Source organism: Phaenicophaeus curvirostris, chromosome 2, assembly GCF_032191515.1.
Source record: "Phaenicophaeus curvirostris isolate KB17595 chromosome 2, BPBGC_Pcur_1.0, whole genome shotgun sequence".
NCBI lineage: Eukaryota > Metazoa > Chordata > Aves > Cuculiformes > Cuculidae > Phaenicophaeus > Phaenicophaeus curvirostris.
Genome location: NC_091393.1, coordinates 32,358,531 through 32,379,142, shown reverse-complemented (window position 1 = coordinate 32,379,142; position 20,612 = coordinate 32,358,531). Strand labels below are relative to the sequence as shown.

At 35.7% G+C, this 20,612-nt stretch overlaps 1 protein-coding gene across 2 annotated transcripts in view; it reads right to left on the bottom strand.

Moving 5' to 3' along the window:
- Positions 1-1,459: 1,459 nt before the first annotated feature.
- Positions 1,460-20,612, bottom strand: part of LOC138717798 (glutamate receptor ionotropic, kainate 2) — a 384,533-nt gene continuing 365,380 nt past the window's right edge. Inside the window, exons 15-17 of one of the 2 annotated variants that reach the window (XM_069851637.1) lie at positions 18,663-18,913; positions 8,716-8,893; positions 2,097-2,260 (exon numbers count right to left, since the gene is read on the bottom strand). In XM_069851637.1, the coding sequence (XP_069707738.1) occupies positions 2,247-2,260; positions 8,716-8,893; positions 18,663-18,913 (443 nt within the window). In that variant the 3' untranslated portion in view covers positions 2,097-2,246. Of the gene's footprint in view, positions 2,261-8,715; positions 8,894-18,662; positions 18,914-20,612 lie in introns of both variants that reach the window. The other variant, XM_069851638.1, reaches the window with a different exon arrangement.

Here is a 20,612-nt window from a genome sequence, read left to right as displayed (position 1 = left end):
ATTCCCTTTTCCCCCAGATTTCATTATATGAATCCTACAATTTGGATGATCCATCTTATACTCCTGTGCTACAAAGTTAATGATAAGATTAGAGTGAGCCCTGGTAAACAAATTATCTTGTTACTCACCAATGAGTATTAACTATGGTAATTTATTTTTTTTAATTAGTCAAATGATTTATTTTTTTATATAAAAATCATATTCATAATCTTTCCTGGTTGACATTACATTCCTACATAGCCCATCCTATACATGTTTTGTCAAGATACAAAGAAATTTACAGTAGACGGAGGTGCAAGATTCAGTATATGTTGGGTAGAAGTTTGAAATGTTATGTCCAGGAACTCACCTCAGGCAGGACATATAAATTAACTTTGAAGAAGCTAAGAGCCAGATCCTGCAAAAATTTATGACAATGTGCGGTACTGGTTTCTCTCAGAAATCCCAGCAAACTCTCTGGCCACAGATTTAGTGGCAACAATCAGCAGGATAGGGCACTAAGCTGAGATTAAGTACCAGTACTGACACAAAGTACTGTACAGATGTTGCTCAAATCACACAGCAAAAACAAAACAACTAAAACTGACATAATTTTAATGTTTGTGTTTTTTTTAATTTTGTGCATTTGATTCCAACAGCAAACTGAGTGCACTTTAACTGTTATCACAATGTGGTCAAGAGGTCTGTGTCTTTTACCATTTACACACAATTGTTCATGACAGCATGTTATCAGCCTAGTGGAAACCAGGGGTGTAGTATGGTAAGCAGTGGTGGTAGTGCATCTAGTTTTTTATATTATCTAACTTGAAAATATGTCTCTTCTAAGATTCCTTTTTCTTGATAAAAATAGTTTTCACCAAACGTTGGTGGTGCACACGCACTACCATTCATGCTTGGCATCACACCCCTGACAGAAACATATGTTCTTATTTTGTTGATAAAAAGTATTACAAAAATTTCCATACAAAAACTATTTTCATAGAAATCTTGCATTTCCACAAATAAACCTGAACATTTTTTTTTTTTGAAAAAAAAAACTGCTCAAGAGTTTTGTTCATTTAGTACTGTGACTGTATTGAAAAATGCAGTCCTCCTTAAAGTTCTCCACATTCACTTCTTTTAGGTGACTCATCCCACTTCCAACATTAGTGAGAATTACACAGGCTCCATTGAGTTCAATTAGTAGCAGGAAGAAGGTTTTCAAAGCCCATTCAGGCTAAAATGCAAGCCCTCTATGTGTGAAATACACTGCTTCCCCCCCACCCCCCATACTTCCCCCTTTCACAATTAAAGAAAAAAAGTAATTGCTTATATCTAAAAGTTGTAAGATACATTCTTTGCACTAAGGGAACTGTCATTCATCTAAAAATTGGGTCAAAATTATGGATATTTCTGGTTTTTTAGCTCGAAGTTCCAGCCCAGGAAAATTTAAGTTACTGCTTTATTTTTATATCATTATTATTATTATTATTATTGTTTTTATTTACTTAGTTCAGTGACAAAGAAAGTCCAAAAAGCAGGTGAGCATCCTCATATTTATCCTTCTATTCATGGAATTCATGTTTCTTCACTTTAAGATTTCTTCCATCCAGGAAGCTCATATGGCCTGTCCAGATGGTAGTTTCAGTCTACCAGCAGTTAACAACTCTTCTATGCCTGGAAGTTCAGAAGAGCATATGGTTTCTTGTTCTACTACAGTTCCAAGTTATTACTTTTACTAGACTCCTTCCATAGTTATTATCATCTTGGACATTTATTCTCCATCTCCTGGCAACAGTTGAACTTCAAAAGGAACCTGTAATTTCTCACTGAGACTGCATTTGAAACCAGCCACAAAACTCACATGGAACATTCATTCATTCAGAATGGTGGAAACCCATGACGAAGAGTGTAACCCTGCATAACTTGATTGATCCATGATGCTTGTGATTCGAGTCTGGCCATTGCAACTGCTGAGATCACAGAGTTTCTAGTTCATAGACACAGCGGCATGAGGTAACTCATTTTATTTTGCACAGGTTGCATATTTCCACAGGAAACATTCTCGCAAGGTTTGGAAAAAAGATGACAGTTTGTGCTATTTGGCTTCCCAGCTCTATGCCATAGTTTCTTTACCCGGCAACCTTCTGTCGTTAAACGTGTGCATGTTGATAACTTCTTCTGTTTTCACAATAACAGGGGCCTGTGGCTTATGTTTTAACCGACGCTGACACTTCAGAGACATTCTTAGCTCCTCTACCATCGCACTACAGAAGGACCTCTACAGAGGGAAATAAAGGAAAAAGAAGAAAAAAAACAAAACACGCTGTAAGAAACATCTAGCTGCAATTTCTAGAAGTAGATTCACTCTATTAGCACAGCCTTGTTAGTCCTGTGAGTTTGTTTTGTCTCAGCCTGGAGCTCATAACAAATTGCTGTCTTTTAAATATGCATCACATAATAATTAAAATGACTTATCAAGCTGTGATGGCTCAGTGAAAAAATCACCTTGTCTCTACAATTATTTATCTGGCAGCTGCTGACTATGGATGCATACGATATCTAAAAATATTTCAAACAGATGTTCTGTTAACGTAGTTTAGCCTTACAGAATAGCATCTGAATGTAACATGTTTATTAAGTATTCATTAAAATCTCCGCGCCCATATTTCAAAATAATATATTTCATTTCTGTATGATTTTAATAGTTATTCCTCAACAAAACAACAATTTTACCTAAAGTAATATTTAAATACTGTTAAAATGCAGACCCAGTACTGAAAATGAATATCTGCTGGAGTGTGTCATGAGACAGGCAACGAAGCTGGTGAAAAATCTAGAGCACAGGTCTTATGAGGAGCAGCTGAGGGAACTGGGGCTGTTTAATTTGCAGAAAAGGAGGCTGAGGGGAAATATTATCATTCCCTACAACAACTTGAAAGGAGCTTGTAGTGAGATGAGTGTAAGTAACAAGTGATAGGACAAGAAGAAACAGCCTCATGTTGTGCCAGGAGAGCTTTAGACTCCCTATCAGGAAAAAATTGCTTCACCAAAAGGGTTGTTAAGCATTAGAATGAGCAGACCAGGGAAGTGGTTGAATTATCATCCCTGGTGGTATTTAAAAGGCATGTAGATGTAGTGATCTTGAAGGACTTTTCCAACTTGGATGTTCCTATGAGCCTTTGATCTACTTATTTTTAATACATACTCTATCAAAACACTTCTTCCACTGCTTACTATCATTTCAGTAGTATGTATTTGCGAAAAATATTCCATTTCATTGATCTTTATGAAAAGTGTATTGTGTGGAAAAGTTTATTAACATGTTTTTACCAAAGGCTAGATCCTCAAAGACTTATTTCCTTTTTACAGTGCAAAAAAATTTGAAAAGTAAGATAAAAATCTCCCCTGTTCCTTTAGTCTGACTGAATTCTCAAGTGCTAATAGTGTCCTGAGCAATTAGCTTCTCCTCAGTGTGAGAGCTCAAATATGGAAGAAATATGGAAGTAAGGAAGAGGAGTCACAGTATGTCAGTCTGTGAATTAATCTCTTTTATAACATACTTAAATGTATTCCAGCTAATACTTAAACATATTAACTAAAGAACACATCTGAGAGCCTGAGATGTTATGATAAGCCTTTGACAATTGCTTTCACCCAAAGAAAATCAGATGTACAATCTAGTCCGTTTCATTTTGTTTTCTTAATAACTAATTTCCAGTCCAAGGGGATGATCTTGAAAAAAAAAAAGAAAAAGAAAAAAGAGCAAGCAAAAAAAAAATCCACAGAGCACCTGGAATTACTGTAAATATCTCTTGGTACCTCTTGATTTTGTGTGATTAGTAGTACATCTTGAATCAATATATAGTTGTCTAATTTATCTCCCAAACCAAGAATTCTGCTTTATTTGTAGCTGTTACGTCTCCATTACTCATACAAACCTGGAGTTTGCTCATGATATCCAGAAAATATTTAAGCACCTCGCTGTATCTGGTGAGGAGACTAAATCAAAATTGTCTTTATCAAAATCTACATTCATCTTACAACCTCCAGTGCTGAAATCCCTCTGAGCAGTAAGGTACTCAGTTTTCCACATTAAAATTTATAGGTTTGTCATTTGGTCATAGTCAGTAGAAACTTTGCTAAACACATTGGCTAACTCCTGTATCCCATCAGGTCTCACATTCTATTTCTGCATAAGTAAGCAATCAATTCGGCAAGCATGCTCTGAAAGGACTTAACAAATGAAGTTCCTCAAAAAAAGTTACAACTCTTAAAGAAGGTCACATGGCAAACGTTACAATACCATCCTCTGCCAGATGAGATTTAAGCTTCAGCGTCTCAGTAAATGGCTGTAACCTACAAGCATCAGATCATTTCAAGTGAAAAACAGTTGCAGTTGCCACCTACAAATCCTGTTCCACTTCCCATAGAAGCAGTTAACAAAGGCAGAGTGAGAGAAACGGAGAGAGCAAGAACGTGGGCTGTTCTGTAGATTAAAGATTAGAGCACACAGCGATAGAGGAAAGACTTCAGAGGTAGTTCCTGTTTCAGTGACATTTTCAATATTTTTATGTAACAATCTGTTAAGTGCAAAAGAGTACAAACATGAGTTGTCACAGTCATGGGTTAGAACTGAACCTGAATCCTCCAAATCCTAAACAAATGCCATCTTCTCTAATGCTTTGCATGAATAAGGGAATAGGCATGTGGGAAAGAAAGGGTAATATTACTCTGGCTGTGATAATCTTCCTGTCAAACATTATTTTATCCTGCTGAGTTTGAAAGAAAAGAATGACACCAAGTCAACGTATGATAGAGGGGTTAGCCACCCACAGCTAAGAAAAGTTTAAGGTGTGAATCCAAAGAAGAGAGAGGTGTATCTCTCCGATAGAGAGTCAAGCACTAGACCTTCTGCAAAGGCCAAAATTCAAGACAAAACTCATTATTTCTGACTGGCTGTGAAGACTGACTTTTGCAATGGACATTCATTAGCAATCCCTATTAAAGATGTTCCAGTGCATTGGATTGACATCCAAGACAGAATTTATGGCTTTCATTGTGTGAATGAGGTGGCTAACATTATTAAATTTATGATCTGAGCTGTAATATGTCAGATCTTCATGCATAAGATATCTTTGCTTATCATTGTGTAGCAAGCAGGAAACAGTACCTTTTCCTTATCCAGTGGTACTTTGAAAGAAAGTATTCAATTCTCTTTCACTATTTTAAAGAAAGTGCTGTTGTTTAATATCAGAACAGTTGTGATTATGAATCTGAAAATAGCCCTGAAATCTCTTGAAAGGGCAAGTTTTAATCAAATATTCCCTAATGGCTTACAGACTAAAGTGGTAATGCTTGCAGATCTTGGCATTTTCACTCTGTGGGGAACCTAGCACATAACTCTGGAATTTTGTGGGGAATCCATTAAGAAGTAAATGCTGCAACTCTCAGCATTACACCACCTCCAGTTATTATATGGCTCTCACCTCTGCCTTCAAAGACATAAATGAAAGATCTTGAGGAACAAAATCCTTTTAAATTTCAAAATAGTGTATTAGCACTTAACACTTTAAAGGCTATCCCTTGTCTTTTTTCTCCAAGACATCTAATAAGAGTGCCAAAACAGCGTGAAGCCTTTTTAAAATGCCTCAATCTACCAAAAAATTTTGCAAACATCTGCAATCATTTACAAAACAGTATAATATTTTATGCTGTGTGTTTTAAAATATCAGATATCTGAAAACAATATTAGCTCCCAGACAGTACCATTGCTTTTGTAACTGAGTACTGAATAAGAGATGTATTAGATTTCTTTTTTTTTCCCCCACTCTCCTGCAATATTTGTGTATTTTGAAAAAGATCAATTCAAGGGTATGTAAAAGTTCATTACCTGGATCTTATTCTCCTTTGGGTTCTATCTGACAAATACGAGGAATAGTTTTCCCACATACTGCAAAACCATGTTCAAAAAATGTTTACAAAGGATTACTTTATATTTGACCTTTCTTTTTTAATAGAAATCTTCTTCTTTTCTCATTTCTTTTCCAATCTGTGTACATTCTCCATTTTCTATACAGTTAAACTTTGTGTTCTTTCACAATTAGGATAAAACTTCTGGATAATTAGACATGAACATATCAAGCAGCTCTCGAATACTTTTTTTTCTTACAGATAAATGACATTTTCAGATATGATTTTATGAAACATACTCCAATGTCTCTATCCTGAACTCAGTTAACCAAGCAGATTGCTAGGCAAAAACAGTGAAATGTTTACAGAACTTATAGGCTACATTTCAAAAGACTTGTCCATCATGATATTGAGCACTTTCAGTGTATATTACAAGACTCTGCCTAATTCAAAGAAAATAACCCTTTGCTCCCAACTTACCTTCCACACTGCAAGCATGTTACGAGATCATCAGTTATTGATTTTTCACCAACCCTTATAAAACTGTAAGTTGTCTTCTTAAATGTTATCAGAAAGTAAATGCTGCCTCCAAGTAATCTTATATATAAGCAAAAAGTAGAAGAGCTGAAGCAAGACATACAGTTGTCTAAACAACAACATAGTTAAATGCAACGGTTTTGTTGCAGCAAAACCATCACTAAAAAGATTAGGAAAAAAGAGCTGCAATTCTAAGTAGGGATACCATGTATACAATAGAATATTTTAATCAGAATTGTATTTCTTCACCTTTTAACACAGTAATTTTGAAAAAACACATCTCCTTAAGAAGAGTGAATTAACTAATACCTCTTACATTCTTCACCACAGATGAGAGATCACAAGTCTTGTAGAATCAAGATAATAATTTTGCAAAATATTGCCACTGTTTGCAATCTATCTAGACAGGTTTTGCATGGCTTTACTGCCTGAAGAGAAAAAAAAATAACAAACCCTGTCTTTGCATGTATATATTAATATGAAAGCTAAACAATATTTAAACTATTTTCATTATGTTTCTTTACAGGAATTTAGAAAAGTAAATAGAAAACATGTTAGCATTCATTAGATACAGAACTATGAGAGTATCACCACAGTTATTTCTTTAATAGCCTAAAAGGAGCAACAGGAAGAGAGGAATAGTGTGCCTGCACCACCCTCAACATTCTCATTTAAATGAATGACATTCAACATCTTTGAAATCTTACAATTTCCAGTCATTTGCTGTTTTTTATTTTTTCCATCTTTGATGCAGGTAATGTAGGGTTGACTGTCAACATGCAATAAAAAACTTCTAAGATTTACTCAAAGTTCGTTATTTCCAGTCTTGTGTCAAACATTATTTGAAGCTTTGTTTAGTTTTCTTAAAGCAGTAAGAGCAGTACTGCTGCATCAGCTTGTTATGTTATGGGTCAGCATTCTAACATCTAATAGGATGTATCAATCAAACTGTTTTTCATGTTGTTGTAGTTAGCTAAGAATGAATGCACAGACCTACCCTAACTATCCCTTCTAATCGCTTTCTGCTTCCATATGCCACTTCTCCAGGGATTTTGAATGTGTATATGGAAAACTTGTCAATCTTAAACCCCCTTGACAGAAACATGAATCCTAGCAAATGTTGACTTAGAATCACAGAGATGAACAACTAATGGAGTGAAAATAACCTCAGAAAAGGAGAAATAATATTTCATTGTAGCTAAGGCATTGCCATTCCAGAAGAAGATAAAGTGTACTTGTAATTATCAGATTTTAGGTTGCTCAGTTGTATACCTAGTCTTAGACATGATTGTTGACCGAAGGTTGTACACATACATATGTACTGACACAGAAATATATATATATATGTATATATACACATGATTACATTAAAAATATTTTGCTATGGACTTTTCTGATGTAGCACATTTTCACTTCATAGCATGTGTAACGCATGAGTACACTGAAGAATAAGTTCACATCAATTAGCTGAACAAATCACCAACATATTCTCAATGTCAGATTTAGCAATTATTGCTTTTTTGGTATAAGTAGAATAAAGAGCCATTTCAAGAAGTTATTTTCAGGCCAAAATGTGTGGGAGATTTCTTCACTTAGGCAAATGAAGACAATAGTATCAAGCAAAATGAAAATTTATATTCCATAAATTAAGCTTTTTTTCCACCATTATATCTACAAAGTCAAGAGAAGTAGAGTGATTCCAGACAGCTTGCTGAAGCAAGAAGTGCTTCATCTTGTAATTGAATTGAATGTCGACTGTTTCAAAGACTCTTCTAGGCATTTTATGCAGGGGATCAAGAAGAATCTGATGGGACTGACCCTTCCTGTAACAAAGCAATATTGAAATAATATTCTGCAGGCTGAAGTGCTCACTGACTTTTAGAGTTATGTGATGAACTTAGATGACATAGAAGACCTCATTGCAGACCAGTTCTGGCACACATTGTCAGTGTCTCTCAGAGGCAAATAAAGATTCCAGCTTGCTTTAAATAAATTATCTATTGGGGTCCAAAAAAACCCAATTCAGCCACTCTCATTCTAAAATTAATTTCCTGCCAAAACAAAATGTACTTTAGTGAATGACAGAGACTTCTGGTAAAGCAGAGTGCATTTAAACTCTTCTGAAATTATTTAACCTGATTTCCAGTTTGAGTGCAACCTGACAGCTACAGTGTCATTGATGGGGAACTCCTAATAGTGCAGAAAGCTTTTTCAAAGGTAGCTTTATTTAGCATTGCCAGCAGCCTTTCTGTCCATTGCACTGACCATGATATTTTTCTGACTCACCTGTGGACCTAGGCTGGGGCAGCTGGGATTGCACTTGTGTGGTTCCACTCTTTCCTCTCAGAGAAATCCCAGAGGATGGCAAAGGGCAATTGCTCATCAGCCCCGAGGGCTCTTTTTCATGCAGGATTCCACAAGGTTTCATCCTGTCATCTCTCCTTTCAGCATGTGTATTAGGCCACTGAGGAGATAATGAAATAATTTGGGCTGTGGTGTCATCAGCACTCAGATGATACACAGTCCTACTCTTTTGAGAGACCAGGATGGTGCAGTTATTTTGCGCTTCCAGTACCTGGCTGAAAAGGGGGTGTGAGGGCAGCTTAATCCCAGGTAGATAGGTGTTATGTGGAACAAGTAAAGGGAAGCATCCAGAAGATATTAACTACCCTTATTATTCACTTCCACCTCTTGTGAAAGAGGCATATGGCCTCAGATTTCTCCAGGTTCCCAAGTCTTGTTATGGGTATTCAAATTGAATTAATGGTGATAATGACTATTTGTCACTTGCATTTCAACTAGTGGCAGTTATTTCTACTGGTGTGAAGCTTGCCACAGCAGTTCAGATCCTTTTCCAGAACATATTACTGCAGTCCATCATCTGGACAGTGGCTACAAATGACTGCCAAGTGTTTCATAAGTGTTGATAGTAATTCATGGTACTTTAGCCATATAGCTCCTGATGATCAAATAAATAACAGAATATTAGCATTGCCTATCTTATTTGGAACGTTAGCCAATGCAGCATTTTAATGGTTCTCTACGTTGTGATCACAGCTGTGCAGGATATTTGTCTGCTTTTCAGCAGAGATGATCCTGGTTGTACTGAAATCAGCAACCTGAGATCTTCAATGCTCAGCCACTGGATGTGAAAGTACATTCGCCTGTTAAATATTTTTAGATCCTGCATCTAAATTCATTCTCTGTTTGTTTAAGAGAAGGCCGGGTTTGTTGATCTTCAGGCATGGTGGAAGTAGGTGGTGATAATATGTAAATAATCCTTTGGAGCATGAATCTATTCAGACTAAAATGCGGTATTTAACACCATGGGGTTTAATTTGAAAATAAATAGTTCATTTTAGAAAATAAGTACAACCTCTCTTACCTGAGGTTAGGTGTAGTTGAACAGCTTTTTTAAAAAAAAAGTTTGCTGAGTTAAAGCCCACTGTACATTTTTCGCTATAAAAATTTATACTAGTTTTATAGTTCAGTGTGACAGTATAAACTTAATATAACATCTGGCATAGCCTCAAAACATATTGAACAGATAGAGAGTATAAGTATTAATTTAATGCTCACATTTCCTACTGTTTTGTAAACACTAACTATAAGTCATACTCTACTACTTAATATCAAAATGGTTAGCATCTATTTTTCTATCATTACATGGTGTCACCTGGCAGTCTAGGATATTTTCTCAATCTAAGATACATCTGGAAGTGCTTGTTGTTACTCTGCTGGCTTATACAAAAGTCAAAGTAATCTAAACCAGATGAACTGAACTGTATTTAGTAATTAATTTAGCTATAATGTAGCTGATTAATTCAAAACCAAAGATTTATATATATATATATTTGTACATATTACATGTTAAAATAATATTTAGAGGAAGTCAATGAAAAATTCTTGGAAAGGTAAACTCTATAATCTGATATTTTTTTCCTTGAGAATGAAGAAAATATTTTTTTACAGGAGTCAATAGTTATATAATGTCAATGTTTCTTCTTTCTACTAATTCTACTTTCTATGAAATAAATAACATGTAGGGGTTTCTAAAAAAATTTTATATACTATTAAATTCCTGTCAGACATAAAATATTCCATAACTCAGACCTATAATTTAAGTCCTGATCTTGGTGTGACTATCCATGGAGCAACACTGAACCTCCTGAAATCATATTACTACACGTGTACTTGTGCAATGGTCAGCTTTATGTATATTTCTAATCTTTTTTCTTTGTTTCTTAACTGATATAAGTTAAGAAACTAAAAATCCTCAGAAACAAGTTCCAGTATGAAATATATAATGGTGGAGCTGCAATCAAAACTCAAAATAGAGATCTTGGTTTCAATATTTTATTATTTGCAAATGATTTTTAAAATGCCACGGTCAATGAAACTGCTTTTTTCCACATTTTCTATTTTTGCCTTTTCATATCTTTTCTGTGAAAGGGAGGAAGTTGCGTGTTTGATTTTGCATTTTGGCTTTTTTGGGTTTTTTTGTTGTTTTCTGTAAAAGTTCCTTGCATTAGAAATACCCGCAGATATATACTTTTGTAATTTCCAAGAGGCCATTTAATTATAACTAATACCTCAACTTCAAGTAATCTGTGCACTTATACACACACAAATTATCCATACAAGTCTACACTTCTACATACAGTGCTCAAGGGAGTACAGGATGATGGAATTTCCCAGTTTTCCAACGGGATATCTGCAGAACGTAATGCGCTAAAGTTGTGAAAACATTTCCTTTTATGAGCTGTCACAGCTGTTGCTGCTTTTCCCAGCCAACATAAAAAAATCCGAGGTTATTCCATTACAAAATGTGACATTACAATACAGAATATATCACTAACAGTACTTTGTATAAAAGTTACTTGGGGTATAAATCCCTAAGCTTTTACTTTGATTTACCAAGAATTGACATGTTATTTTGTTTATTGTAGCCTGAGGAAGAGGCTTTTCAACTCTAAAATCTTTTGAACTAGCTTCCCCCCTGGAAAGGATAAGAAAATCACTAGGGTGGGATTTACTTTGGGATTGTTCCAAAACTATTATGAATTACTGTCCCAAATATCAAAGGGTTTTTTTGTATTAAACTATCAGAAATACTGGAGTTCAGAGAACTGTCATAACTGCATTTTTTGTGAAAGTAACGAAAAATACTTTAATGAAAACTAATTTATTAAAATGGGTAAAAGAAACCAAACCATACAATATTCTATTAAAGTAAGAAGAATCCTAAAAATCTTTTCATTTCTCTTTTGAAATTATTGTGGTAATTTCATTATACACCGTTGTCCAGTAATAACACTTAAAATGAAGAAGGAAATACTGACTTTCTGCGTATCCTGCTGATAAATAAGCATCCACAATATTTCAGTACTGATTAACCTGTTTCTGTAAGACCATCCCATTTAGAGAAAGTTATATGCATGCATTTTGCTCACATCAGTTCCAAAAAGAAGCATTCCAAGACATAATGAATTAAATTTATTGTGGTGCAAACCAATTGTCGAAGGACCTAGACACAAGGTCCCTCTTGACACAAGTGGTGGATGACCAGACAAGGGGAGGAGTGCTGCTGGACCTTGTACTAAAAAAGAAAGAAGGTCTCTTTCATGGTGTGAAAGTTGCGGACAGCCTTGGCTACAGTGACCACAAAATGGTGGAGTTAAGAATCCTGCATGGAAAAAACAAGGCAATAAGCAGGATTACACAACTGGACTGCTGGAGAGGTAACTTGAGCCTGCTCAAAGACTTATTTGAAATAATCCTGTGCAATGGGGTTCTAGAAGGTGGAGGGAGGGGTCCAAGAAAGCTGGGAAGTCTTCAAGTGCTTCTTCCTCTGGGTTCAAGATTTGTGCATCCCTAGGGGTAAGAAATTGAGGACAGGAGGCAGAAAACCTGCATGGATGAGCAAAGAGCTTCTAGAAAAACTAGAGAGAGTCCAGCAGAGGACCACAAAAGTTATCAAGAGACAGGAGCATCTCTTCCATGAGGAGAGGCTGAGTAAGCTCAGTCTGTTTAGCCTGGAAAAGAGAAAAATGAGAGGAGACCTTATCAGCTCTCATAAGTATCTAAGAGGCAGGTGTCAAGTGGATGGGGCCAGTCTCTTCTCAATGGGGCCCAGTGAGAGGACAAGGGGATACAGATACAAACTGGAACACAGGAAGTTCCACCTCAACGTGAGGAAAGACTTTTTTACTACAAGGGCGATGGAGCACTGGAACAGGCTGGCCAGGGAGGTAGTGTAGTCTCTTTCTCTGGAGATATTCAAAACCCACTGGGCTACTTTCCTGTGCAACCTGCTATAAGTGAACTGCTTTAGCAGTAGTGTCGGACTAGATGATTTTCAGAGGTCCCTTCCAACCCCTACCATTCTTTGATTCTGTGACAAATAAATCTGTGTTAAGTTTTACGCTATCTTCATGTAAACAGTTAAACTGTATTTGAAAGAAGAACAATCAGGACATGGCATCTACTGTATACAATTACAGTGCAAGAGCTTTTTCAGGCCCTTGGCCCCTCCTTGCATCTTGGGAAGGGTGTGGTTCCACTACACTAATAAATGCAGGTACAAGGACAACCAATTGCAGAAATGATAACAAGCAATGTTCTATATATTCTTGACATTGCCTTCAGCAATTCCATGCTAAAGATTTCAGCAGTATGCACATAGTTTCTACTGCATAGCTGAAATTTATGGCAATGTGATCACTTTGTGAAGGTGGTATCAAAATAGAAATAACATAAGAGAAGATTTTCATGAAAAAAATAAAGAAGAAAGGTCAATAAATTCTCAAACTGAGAATCATCAATTTAATATGCTGAATATTAATGGTCTCCAAGGTCAAAGTTTTCCCTGGCCCTTAAATGTATGACATGGACATAAATCCATAACACATTGAAGCACTTCCAAAAAAAAAAAAGGATAGAGTAATTGTTTTAAATGGCTTCTGTTTCTAACATTCCTTATTCACTGCCCTCTGAGTGCCTATTAAAAACAGGAAGCAGGTCATTCACCAGCAAAAGCAATTACAAAATGCAAATGACTGAGCATTTATTGTCAAGATCAACTAAATAAAAAGGTCTGCTTTATAACATGTTTCCAAGCAGGTGATGGACTTAGATGTTTGTATTATAAACAATAAGAAAGAATAGAAACCTTTAGTATTTTATAGAAAGACTGCAATTAAAAAATAGGTGAGCATTGTAATATAAATTCTCTGAAAAAGTAACAATTAAATTTTGCTCTGAGAAATTAGATGACATCATCTTGTGGTTACTCTGCAGGAAAGCAGTTAGGACAGCCTTCTGCCTGCCACCTCCTCCTACCCCTTCCTGATGTGTCAACTAGAATGTCAAAATTCTGTCACCCACAAGGACAAAGCTTTGTCATTCCCAATACTCTGAAAAAGAGTAGTGAGGCTATGTACTAGGTAGGACAAGAGTAGTTATGTAGCCCAAAACACACCCCAGGCTATCACATTACTCATATATGTGTTTGAGGTAGACCGTAAATTCAGTATTACTGGCAAGTATGACAAAACCACACTTAATTCCTGATAAGCTTAAGATCAAATACCACTATATCATAAAGTATCTTCAGCCCACTAGATCTGCACTAATTTTTAAGCCAGCTAAGATCTGAAATTTCTGTTTCTGCTATCCTTGCATTATCAAACCAAAACATGGTTTGTGTATTTTGCAGAAATATCCATGTGTGAAATATTTTAAAACAATTTATTCTGGGCAAAAATCAGCCCATTAAATTTGTGCTGTCTTCAAAGACATAGTCTCGTATACAGGTAACAATTCAGCATTCAGAATTTCTTGTACAATGAGATCTGAAATTGTAAATAAACCACTATTTTGTATATAACACACAACTATATTCACAGCTACTGTTGTCTCTTGGGTCCAGTCCTGCTAACAGCTAGTTCATTATACCTTGTATGATAAACTACCTAGGCTGCTCTTTCTGAACTCAACAGCTGAGCAGTGAATTATTTACCATAAAAAGTTCAATTGGGTTTTAATTTTTTGGGAAATGTATGTAAAAATATAAAACTGTATCACTTTAGTTATTGTTTTAATTGAATTTGTAATCGATTACAAATACATAACTATTTGAGAGAGGCTAATTTAACTGATGTTCATGGTTATGATCTGATCGTATAACTCCAGAAATTCTTTGTTGGTGTTACTGTATCAGTTCACTCTAAGTTTTAATCTAGTATTTTGTATTGTAGGAAGCCTATGACCAGATGTCCCATAGTGAGATAAACAGCTAAGGTACACTGACATGTGCCTAATTTCACGGGTTTTTTTAAGTACTTAACAGTTCAAAATTATTAAAATGTAAATCTGATATTTTTTCACAAACACACTTAGTTCTGACCTGCTTATGGCTCAACGAGTTTTGAATGGCTATAAATGACAGCAGAATTGAATGCATATATTGTTCTTTTTACATACATCAGCTCTGGATCTTCTAGAAAATACTTAGGAAATTAGGGCATTTATTTTTCTTATTTTCTTTCAAACTAGTCATATTAAATCTCAGCAACTGCCAGTTTAACTGTGATAACACACAGAATTATTTTTGCTTTTGAAAGGTGTCAGTAAAAGAGGAATTTCTCTGCATCTGAAATTGGTTTTGTTGCATGAATTCCTGTGTGGTATTCTGCTTGTTGACAGCTGTTTCCCAGAAAGACTACAGATAAAATCACACATTTCCTTTGGATTTCTCAACACATGAGGTGCATGGACATCCTAAATCAGTTTGGATATAAGATGCAAGAGTATTTTAGCAAATAACAAACTTTTACTGCTTTTCTGAGCTCAGTTCCTTTCAAGATTTGACGCCTCCAATTAAATTCACACTAGCCAACGTCTCTGTTCATGTGTGCGCTCCAGGAGCAGGTGAAATAAAAAATGGTTAAAAAAATGTATCTAGATTATACACATTAAATCTGCAATGCCTCCACACTACAAATGCAACTCTGTATTTTTTATAAATTGAAAGGACACACATTTTAATATGCCCATTTATATCCCAGGATACTCCATATATTTAGCAGATGGAGTTACATGATATCTTTTGTTTCCTTGGTTGTTAAAATGACCTTTGATCTTCCTTGTCTCCTGGACTCAGTGTTGGGTCCAGTTCTGTTCAATATCTTTATCAATGATCTGGATGAAGGAATTGAACATACCCTTAGTAAGTTCGCAGATGACACTAAGCTGAGAGAATGTGCCAACCTGGTTAAGGGTAGAGAGGATCTACAGAGGGATCTTGACAGTCTGTATCAATGGGCTGCAACCAACTGCATGAGATTCAACAACGTCCTGCACTTGGGGCACAATTCCATGCAGTGCTATAGACTTGTGGAAGAGTGAAGCTGCCTGGCATAGAAGGACCTGAGAGTGTTGGCTGACAGCTGGCTAAATATGAGTCAGCAGTGTGCTGAGGTGGCCAAGAACGCCAATGGCATTCTGGCTTGTGTCAGAAACAGTGTTGCCAGCAGGATCAAGGAAGTGACTGTGCCCCTGTACTCAGTGTTGGTGAGGCCGTACCTCAAATAATGTGTTCATTTTTGTGCCCCTCACTATAAGAGGTGCTGGAGTGTGTCCAGAGGACAACAAAGCTGGTGAAAGGGCTAGAGAATCAGTCTTATGAGGAGTGGATGAGAGGACTGGGTTTTTTTAAACAGAAGAAGAAAAGGTTGAGGGGAGACGTTATTGCTCATTACAACTACATGAAAGGGGGTCGTGTCAAGGTGGATGTTGATCTCTTTGCCCAAGTAACAAGTGATAGAATGAGAGGAAATGTCCTCGAGTTGCACTAGAGGAAGTTCAGACTAGATATCAGGAAAAATTTCTTCACTGAAAGGGTTATCAGGTACTGGAACAGGCTGCCTAGGGAGGTGGTTGAGTGACTATTCCTGGAGGTGTTTAAAAGACAGGTAGGCATGGTGCTCAGACATATGATTTAGTATTGAACAGGTACAGTTGGGCTTGATGATCTCAAAGGTCTCTTCCAACCGAATGATTCTATGATTCAAATGTTGACAAACATTGTAGAAATATCATATTGCTATTTTGATTGTAAAGGGATGTAATGTTACAAAAATAGTGTCTCCTCTCACCCTATGGGACAACCAAGGCAGCATTAGTTGCATGGTTTACCCATTGGAGTAGAGGAGATGTAGAACCTGAGGACAGATGACGGTATTGCTAACCTACCCTTTGGCTGCTGCTGCTCACTCTTCTTGGCAAAGGGGAACTGATATATTTGCAGAGGATGGAAGAAGACATTCACTGAAAGTCTCTGGGTGATGGCATGCTGGGGCAGGCCGTGTGTAAGGATGCTGGCATCATTTTCCTGTTAATTTCATTCCATAAATCCTCTTGAAAATTTCTGGGTCTCCTGATATCAGGGTATATGTATGTAGTAGGGAAGTGAAGGAAGGGGAGAGATTGGTAGCAAGGACCAAAGAAAGGAGAGACATCTGACTCTCTTAACTGCTTCAGATCCATTCCTAACTTTCTCAAATACCTCAGTACCTGTTTGTATGCTGAGACCTTTCTGGTACAAGTACTGTTAAAAGGTGAGATACTTCCAGTCATTACTATATCTATCCATCATTAATAAACAAAAAGAAAAGAAAAGAAAACAAAAAACCCAAAGACACTAAGCCTCGAAAAAAAAAACTACAAAACCACAAAACCATAGGGGTTTGAGAAATGAGTCCTTAATTAAAAAGTTTTTCTTTGCTTCCTCACACAACTTCCAACATGCTGTTGTCATGTAAAATATGCATTCACACCCCACAAAATACTGAACTCATGTTACAAGATTATTATCAAAATAGTATTTGTTAAAAATCCAGGAAAGCTAAACCAAATAATACTGCTATATGCAATCCATATCCACTTTAGGAGTACACAAAAATTATTAGGATTTAACACTTCTTACTTAAGTAAATGGTATCTTTTTCCTCACAAATTCATTTCAAAAGCATGACATTCCAATAGCATGTTAACAGAAAGGAATCAGCCTGTAGTATTATGAAGTAGAGGATCTAAAGGATCCTTTAACAATTTAATAAAATGTAGCCATGTTCAAATTGTGTTTAGGACCTTGTGACCTCACACTGCCTGTGTGTGTATTAGAAAAAAACTTCTTTAACAACATGATTATAACAGAACACTTGCGTACCGAAAGGTTTCCCCAAATGAGGTGAAAACAGATTGTAAATTTTCTGAGAAATTATTCAAGTTACAAAAAATCTCTGGTAGCATCTGGAAAAATATCAGTGTAAATATAGCTGTTGGATTTACTACTGAATTTATTAATTTAAATCACTAAATACAAATATAGAAATTGCCATAGGTCACAAGCTCCATAAAAGGAGAGAAGAAAGCAAGAAAAAAATCTAGTAAAATCCAACAGTTTATCTCAGTTTTTAAAATTCAGAATATGTCACAGAAATCAAACATAATTTGAATTTAGGTTCAAACATGGAAACATATATATATATATATGCATTTGCCTATTTATTGTGGAAAAGTGATAATTCCATCTAAGAATTTCACAAGATATTACTGGCATTGGCACAATTACATAATTGTGATTGTATAAACTGCAAGTACAGAATAAATTAATACTAGAATATTCAAAATTGAATCAGTTTGAAGTGATAGGATGTTGCATTAGTAGTAAATCCACCAAAAAAAAATCGTGCTGATGTAATATTTTCCAGATGCTGCCAGGACAACTTTCCAAGTATATATTTCTGAAAAGACATTTCTATAGAGACATTTTTTATAGACACTTTGAGCTACAGCCAGTTTGTCTTTTGAAAAATCAAAATTATCTGTGGAAGATTAATTTGTTTCCCATTACAGTTTCGGATTTCTTCTTCATCCATAAAATTAACTGCAGTGAACTTCCAGGAGCAAAAAGCTGTCTTTTTTCAGGCTCGAATAAGAGGAGAAATAGTCACTTGTCCTGAAATCTGGCTACAATTAAACACATTGAAGACAAATTAAAAGCTGTAAATGTAAAACTTCGGGTACTTTGTTGTGATCCTTTGTTATACAAGTACTGTATTATCCAATAAGCAATTAGTACGCATCACCTACAGTTTACTACCAAATGCTAAAAGTATTATTTAAATAGACCATAAATATAAAATAAAATATGAAAAGACAATATTTACCTTTTCCAACTGGGCATTTTTTTTTGATTTGTACAAAAACTCCCCCACTGCTACAAAGACAGAAAGCACCAATCCTGCTGCCAGCACAATGAAGATTCCTCCAATATTTTGAACTCCTAAAGCACTGGCCTCTTTACTTTCCTCCTCTGGGCAGCCATTCCCTCTCCACCATTTCTCCTTCATCATGTGGAGCTTTCCCTCCTCTTGCAGCTGAAGAATGGCTATAGTGATCTTGTCTCTATATGGAGAACCTAAAGAGACCACAGGGATAATATATTGCATAGTGTATGTTCAAGATATGAACAAAATGTCATATAATGTCACAGGAAAAACAATAACCTGTACAGCTGGAACATTTCTTGAAAAGACATATTTTCATTTCACCATGGTCACACTGGCAACATAACATAAACCCACATACACCCAAACATATAAATATATATGCACAAAACTTGATCCAGCTGGTGTTGCCTGTAAGCCAAGCAAGTTGATGCAACAAGTCCTATCATACTTAGTCCCATGGTCTCAAATGTCTTCATGCCCAACTTAGTTTGAGGATCAAGCCACAAAATTCTCTATTTGTTAGATTTTCAGACACTTAAGGTACCTTCCAAGCACTCACTTATTAACAGTAACAAGTAGCAGTGCAATCAGAAATATAAGGTTAAGTGTGTTTGGATAACAAAATCGTACTTTCATATATTTAATTCTCATATTTTAAAATGACATGGTAATGTCACAGTTTTGGAACACTTCAATATTTCAAAGGACAGTTCAAGAGGTGGTAGCATGCCTTTGTATATCAAGCAATCTCTTTTTCTTTATACATACGTAAGGACTTTTCAATGAGTATTTTAAAAGCTACATTAAGTAATGAATAACGCCAATGGAGAAAGATTTTCCTTTTTGAATGTCAGAGAGTAAATCATATTGGCTAGAAGGGCTTTCTATATTAAGATTTGTGTACTGTTTAAGGACAGAACAAAGCCATCATTTTTCTTCTCCTTTAAAAACAGAAACAAAAGACTCTTCATTAAAGTGGTTAAGAAACCCCAGGAAAAAAAAAAAGGTAGATGAAAAGCCATGTGATAGAAATGCAATTCTACAAAGAATCCCTCCTCTTTCTCTTTCAGCCATAATAATGCTACTTTCTATATATAATTTTTACAATGTTTCCTTTGGCTTAGTAATAAAAAGCATTTTATTTAACTCAATATCTTTTTTTAAAAAATCTCAGCCTCCTTTAGAGAGTTGTTCTCTATTTGAATGCTTCATGTACCTTCACAAACTGTGAAGGATGTGTAGGAATGAACGGGTAGGATATTTTATACTCTTTACGCTCCTAGAAAACTAATATTTTTTATAATGTGCTTTTATTTGTTCTTTTTTTACTTTGATTTCTTCTTATCTAGAGCTTACAATGTGGATACTGCGAATAACAAAAGATTGCTGTGCCGGGATGGAAGTAAAACATAGAAAAGACCATTAATTACAGAACACTCTGGGCTTTTCCTTGATTCCTGAATAAAAGGTGGAGAAATCTGGCCTCAAAGTTTTGAAGCTGCAAGAAATTGTGCTTTTATCATCTGTGCTTAGAAAAGAATAATGCTCTGTACTGTGAGCTAAACTGTGTTTACAGGGTTCTACGTGACAAGACAGAAGAAGGGAAAGCAAATTGTTTTCTACTGTCTTCTGCATGCAGTTGCCTAAGTCACATTTCAAACCACCCTGGTTACGCTGAAACCCTGCAAAACCCTGTACTTGACACATCTCTTCAGTCACATGGGAGAAGAAAAGTGATTGGTCCACAAGAGCCTAGGGAAGTGTAAGTGCATACCATAATCTTTAGGGATATTTTCAGCTTTACACTGCCTATAAATGTTTAACAACAACAACTTAAATAACATTAGATTCTAAGAAATAGTTTTGGACTCAATTTAAACCATCTTC